The sequence below is a fragment of the Rhipicephalus sanguineus genome, chromosome 9 (assembly GCF_013339695.2).
Source record: "Rhipicephalus sanguineus isolate Rsan-2018 chromosome 9, BIME_Rsan_1.4, whole genome shotgun sequence".
Lineage (NCBI taxonomy): Eukaryota > Metazoa > Arthropoda > Arachnida > Ixodida > Ixodidae > Rhipicephalus > Rhipicephalus sanguineus.
The window spans coordinates 128,092,190-128,098,728 of record NC_051184.2 but is presented as its reverse complement, the minus strand read 5'-3'; the positions used below and the strand labels follow the sequence as shown (position 1 = coordinate 128,098,728).

General features: G+C 56.8%; 1 protein-coding gene across 1 annotated transcript; it reads left to right on the top strand.

The window, feature by feature from the left end:
- Window positions 1-4,941: 4,941 nt before the first annotated feature.
- LOC119405846 (uncharacterized) lies at window positions 4,942-6,285 on the top strand. Its single transcript, XM_037672676.1, has one exon. The coding sequence runs from the start codon at window positions 4,942-4,944 to the stop codon at window positions 6,283-6,285; it is 1,344 nt and encodes a 447-aa protein (XP_037528604.1).
- The last annotated feature ends 254 nt before the right edge of the window (window positions 6,286-6,539 follow it).

Here is a 6,539-nt window from a genome sequence, read left to right as displayed (position 1 = left end):
GGCTTGTCGGCAATTCCTGACCACTCCACCTTGCTCGCCGAAATCAAGTCGTTCGTGCGTGAGGAAATTGCCCGCCAGGTCTCTCTACTGGCTTTCACTCCACCGCAGCATGTTGACCAGCCGCCAACTACGCTTCTGCCTCCTCTCCGCCGAGCGATTCAGCAAGAAATCTCGGAGGTCATTCCCGAATACCACCAGCCGCCTCTAGTGCCTGCACCACTAAGCTACGCGCAAGCTGTAGCCAGGCCGCCCCCAGCGATTCCTGTGACTGGCCCGCGGAGTTACGCCGAAGCCGTCTTCGGACCACAGGCCTTCGACGCGGCTGTGCCGCCTACATACGTCGACGTCGTCCCCAGGCCCCGACTGCTGCCCACAATGCACTCATATGAGCAGCCGCCTCGTCCATCCCGTTCTGCGACATGGATGGGACCCGCGAACCGCTGGCGCACTTCCGACAACCGTCCCATTTGCTTTGCGTGCGGTTGCGCCGGTCAAGTCGCACGCTACTGCAATCGCGTGCAGCCGCCTCGGGTCGCATCAACTCTGACCAGCTCATCAAGCAGCCCTTATTATGACCAAGCGCCGCCTATGTCACCGCCGTCTCGCCCAGCTCCATCTACCCGCCGTTCGCCGTCACCACGACGCCGATCACTGTCGCCGATGCGGCCACGGCCGGTCACACGTGACCAGGAAAACTAGTCGTCGCAGTCCACGAGGCAAGGGCTGCGACGCTATCGAACTGCGAAAGCCCTCAGCGAAGCCCCTCGAACGTGATTGACGTATTTGTGGACAGTGTTCGCGCATCTGCCCTTATCGACACTGGAGCCGCCGTATCCGTCATGGACGCCAAGTTTAGCCGATTACTGCGAAAAGTGACGACGCCGCTTTCCGGGCTCTCCCTCCGTACAGCCAGCGCCCAAAGTATTCACCCAACAACGGTGTGCACAGCTCGCGTCATTATTCAGGATGCTCTGTACGCCGTCGAATTGATCATAATTCCTGCCTGCTCTCACGACGTCATCCTAGGATGGGATTTTCTCTCCCGCCACGACGCCGTCATTCATTGCGCACCAGCCGAAATAGAGCTCTCACCCTTCTCTGAATTGGCGCCGGCAGACAGTCCGTCGGCTGCGGGCAAGGTACTTGTCAAAGACGACACGAAGGTGCCTGCAAACTCATCGACGGCGGTGTCAGTGTACTGCGCCAGTCTCTCCGACACCGTTGCACTTCTCTCGCCATCTGACCGTGTTTGCACGAGGAAAGGCATGCTGGTGCCTTTCGCGACCGTGCAAGTCACGCAGGGCAGTACGTCAATTTTTGTTATCAACCCATCTCCGTACAGTGTTACGTTGGTCCGAGGGGAATGTCTCGGCAGCGTGGAACCCCTCGAAGACGCACAAGTTATGGACGAACCAGATGAAATGCACTGCCGCAGTTGCAGTACGCTCGGCGCTCTTTCGACGTCTGGTTCATCACCCGCTGATGTCTTTGGGTCCTCCATTGCTGACGATCTTACACCGGTCCAGCGCTCCCAGCTTCTGGGCCTATTGGACGAATTTCGCTCTTCTTTCGATGTCGCTCAAACTTCTCTCGGCCGCACTTCCGCCGTTACGCATCGCATCGACACTGGCGCCCAGCCGCCACTGCGGCAACGTCCATATCGCGTGTCTCACACAGAACGTCGGGTAATTAATGAGCAAGTGGACGATATGCTTCGACGCGACGTTATTCGGCCCTCGGACAGCCCATGGGCGTCTCCCGTTGTTCTCGTTGCGAAGAAGGACGGTTCCGTGCGGTTCTGTGTGGACTACCGACGGCTCAACAAGATCACTCGCAAGGATGTTTATCCGCTGCCGCGAATCGACAACGCAATTGACAGCCTCCAAGGAGCAGAATACTTTTCATCTCTCGATTTGCGCTCGGGGTACTGGCAAGTACCCATGGCTGATGACGCTCGACCGAAGACAGCCTTTGTCACGCCCGACGGCTTGTACGAGTTCAACGTCATGCCGTTTGGTCTGTGCAATGCGCCCGCGACCTTCGAGCGCATGATGGACACCGTTCTGCGCAACTTGAAATGGCACACGTGCTTGTGTTACCTGGACGACGTCGTCGTTTTCGCTCCGGACTTCTCTACGCATCTTCAACGTCTGCGGCATGTTTTGACGCGTTTGACCAACGCCGGCCTCCAACTGAACCTGAAGAAGTGCCGATTTGCAGCACGGCAGCTGACAATCCTAGGCTACGTCGTGTCCAAGGACGGAATCCTTCCCGATCCGGCCAAGCTTCGGGCCGTGGCCGAATTTCCCAAACCAACGTCCGTCAAAGAACTCCGCAGTTTCGTAGGACTGTGCTACTATTTTCGATGTTTCATACGCAACTTTGCCACCATCATATCGACGAAGCTCCTTGGAAGTAACGGGCCCCTACATTCGTGGTCGTCCGAATGCGACGACGCGTTCGCAAAGCTCCGTCGTTTGTTGACGTCTCCTCCCATACTACGCCACTACGACCCTACGGCCCCAACGGAGGTACACACGGACGCCAGCGGTGTAGGCCTCGGAGCTGTTCTTGCGCAACGCAAACCAGGGTTCCCTGAATATGTCGTGGCATATGCAAGTCGTACGCTCACCAAAGCCGAGACCAATTACACCGTCACCGAAAAGGAATGCCTGGCGATCATCTGGGCCCTTACGAAGTTCCGACCTTATTTGTATGGTCGCCCATTTGATGTCATCACCGACCACCATGCACTCTGCTGGTTGTTATCATTGAAGGATCCATCAGGCCGCCTCGCCCGCTGGGCACTTCGCCTACAGGACTACGATATCCGCGTGCTGTACCGCAACGGACGCCAGCATGCTGACGCCGACGCACTCTCGCGCTCCCCCTTGCCTGACGACAATACCCACAGCTCAATGTCTCACAATGCCGTTTGTTCCATCGACGTTCACACTGTCGCTACCGAACAGCGCAAGGATCAATGGATCGCTTCACTGCTAGACTTGCTCACTGATCCTTCGGCAACACCATCCACTCGCGCGTTGCGTCGTCAAGCCCACCATTTCGCCATTCGCGACGACCTCCTCCACCGACGCAATTACAACGCCGACCGCCGCCAGTGGCTACTAGTAATACCCCGCAGTCTGCGTTCTGAAATATGCGAATCGTTCCACGCTGATCCGCAGTGTGCGCACTCTGGGGTATCGAAAACATACCACCGCATTCGCCAACGGTACTTTTGGCGAGGCATGTACCGCTACGTGCAGAAGTTCGTTCGCTCCTGTATCGATTGTCAGCGCCGCAAAACTTCAACGCACCAGTCACCAGCAGGTCTGCAGCCTTTACCTTGCCCTGACCGGCCGTTTGGGCGCGTTGGCATCGATTTGTATGGGCCACTCCCTCTGACTTCGGCTGGTAACCGCTGGGCCATCGTCGCTGTAGACCACCTTACGCGATACGCCGAAACTGCCGCCCTCCCAGCGGCTACAGCGCGCGATGTAGCCTCCTTTCTGCTCCGCCGGTTCATGCTATGCCACGCTCCACCCCAGGAGCTGCTCAGCGATCGAGGCCGTGTCTTCCTGTCGGAAGTCGTCGAAGCCATCCTCAAAGAGTGCAACGTTGTTCACCGCAAAACTACTGCTTACCACCCGCAGACGAATGGGCTCACGGAACGCTTTAACCGCACGCTCGGCGACATGCTCTCGATGTATGTCGCCGCCGATCACACAAATTGGGATTCCATTCTACCTTTCGTCACCTACGCCTACAATACCGCCCCTCAAAGCACCACTGGTTTCTCACCATTTTTCCTATTGTACGGCAGGCACCCGTCGCACACAATCGACACAATCCTTCCATACAAGCCGGATCGATCTGAGTGTGCGCCTATTTCTGCCACAGCCAGACTTGCTGAGGAGTGTCGCGAGCTTGCGAAGACCTTTACTACGCAGGACCAAGAGCGGCAGAAAAGCATCCGCGGTGAGACCAACACTTCTGCACCCACGTTCCTACCTGGAGCACTCGTGTGGCTCTCGGTCCCTACCACTGCAACTGGCCTCTCTTCGAAACTGCTGCCCAAATTCGAAGGCCCCTACCGTGTCGTCGAATGCACATCCCCGGTCAACTACCTGATTGAACCCATCGACCCATTTTCCGACATGCGCCGTCGAGGGCGCGACATTGTCAACGTGGAGCGCCTCAAGCCCTACCATGACCCGCTCATAGTGACCAGCTGCTAGGTCGCCGGACGGCTCCCTTTTCGTACCCGGGGTAATTGTAGAGAAGCATTGGAACGTTGTAATGGGCCGTCCTCTTCAGCGCCTTCTAGTGGGTCGCCCTCTTCGTCTCTTCTCGGAGACGAAGAGCTCCTCGTGCTCGTGAGAGTCTGCGCTTCGTCGTGACTGTCGTGCATCGTCGCCGTCAATCCAGCCGTCAATAAACGCCTTTACAATATATATATATATATATATATATATATATATATATATATATATATATATATATATATATATATAGATATATATATATATATGTATTGTGGGGAACGCGGATAACAACCCTCGCCCTCGCCTTCAGCGGCGGTGATGACAAGCAGCGACGAGCGCCACTGCGCATGTGCCTCCATGTGGGAATGCTTTATAAACCAGCACAGCGAGCGGCCTGGGGGGAGTGGCCGGCGAACTGCCGTGAGTTGCGTGGGTGTGCGCGGCGTGCGGTCCGCTGGGGCCAAGGATAGGGGGACCGGCGCGGACGTTGTGCTTCGAACTTGGTTGAGCTTGTTCTTGTGTTTTACCCTTCTTGCCCTAAGGTTAAAGTTTTATTAATAAATGGTTTTGTGAGTCACCCCGACTCCGACGAGCAGCCCCTTTCATTGGTGTGGACGGCGAACCCCACAACTGGCGCCCAACGTGTAATCGGCGACGTCTGCTACCGACAAGAATGGAGGCTGCTCTCAAGAATCTTCTTGAGACGATGGAGCGCCTCGACCTGGCGTCGGCAGCGTTCTGCGCGGCGCGTGGAGACGCCGCGTCCGCAGCCTATTTGGCAGCGAGGTGCGCTGCGGTCCCGACTGTGGGCTATGCAGCGGCTGGAGCGGACGAGGACGCTGGTTGCGGGGCTGAGCAGGCTGGGACTGTCGGCAGCAAGGAGAACGATTCGGACGCCAACGTGGACGAGGTGGACCGAGCCACTGCGACTGGAGGGAGTACGAGCGCGGAGACTTCGACACCTACCACAGCTGCCGACGTCGCATGGGATGCCGACTCGAACGCAGATGGCGGGCAAGGACCAGCCGCTGGTCAGGAACCGGCGATTCCAGCTATTCGAGGAAGCACACTGGCGCAGAACGAGGAGACCCTCGAACACTGGCTCACGGCTAACGTGGAAGGTGCCTCGACGAGCAAAGGCGTGAGTGGCGATAGAGATGACGTAGGAGCAGGTGTACCCGCCCAAGTTCTCGACGATGTCGAGTTCGTCGATAAACGGACCGGTGTCTGCTCCGGTGAGGCCGAAGAATGTGCAGAATGCTTAGAAGAGAAGGCCGTGGAAGGAGAACAGGAGGAAGAAGGCGACAAGGACTACTTGGAAAACGACAGAGTGGTGGAGGCAGAGAGCCTGGCAGATGCATTGGAAGGTGAAGCTATGGACGTGTTGTGGGAAGAGGCTGCGAGCGATGCCCGAGAACTAAGTACCGAAGGCGATGAAGTAGCAGGGCCGCAAAGACGTGGTGCCTCTGTCGAAGCAAAGAACGGCACAGCAGAAGGTGCAGTGGCTACCGGCAAGAACGACGAGGGCAGCGACGAGAGCGACGACGACCACTCCCAACTCGACCGCAACCGAGACAACCACGCAAGAAGCCACGAGAACCATGGTCAAGGAAGGCAAGACATCCGCCATCAAAGCAAAGGCAGCTGCTGCAAAGGCGGCCAAGGAAAGGCAGCGGTAAGGGCTCCGGCCAAGGCTCTGGGCAATGCACCGGAAAAGGCGGTACCCACGGAGACCCAAACGACGGTGGTGAAAGGCCACAAAGACAAAAATCGGCGTAGACTATCATCGCGAACTTTCACTTTTGAGGCGGGGAATGTGTGGGGATCGCGGATAACAATCCTCGCCCTCGCCTTCAGCGGCGGTGATGGCAAGCAGCGACGAGCGCCACTGCGCATGTGCCTCCATGCGGGAATGCTTTATAAACCAGCACAGCGAGCGGCCCTGGGGGAGTGGCCGGCGAACTGCCGTGAGTTGCGTGGGTGTGCGCGGCGTGCGGTCCACTGGGGCCAAGGATAGGGGGACCGGCGCGGACGTTGTGCTTCGAACTTGGTTGAGCTTGTTCTTGTGTTTTACCCTTCTTGCCCTAAGGTTAAAGTTTTATTAATAAATGGTTTTTTGAGCCACCCCGACTCCGACGAGCAGCGCCTTTCATTGGTGTGGACGGCGAACCCCACAATATATATATATATATATATATATATAGATATATATATATATATATATATATATATATATAGTAGTGGGAAAAGAATCACGCGGACCCCGATAGA

Coding starts and splice junctions, on each gene's coding strand:
- LOC119405846 (XM_037672676.1), top strand. CDS start 4,942: ATGGAGGCTGCTCTCAAGAATCTTCTTGAGACGATGGAGCGCCTCGAC.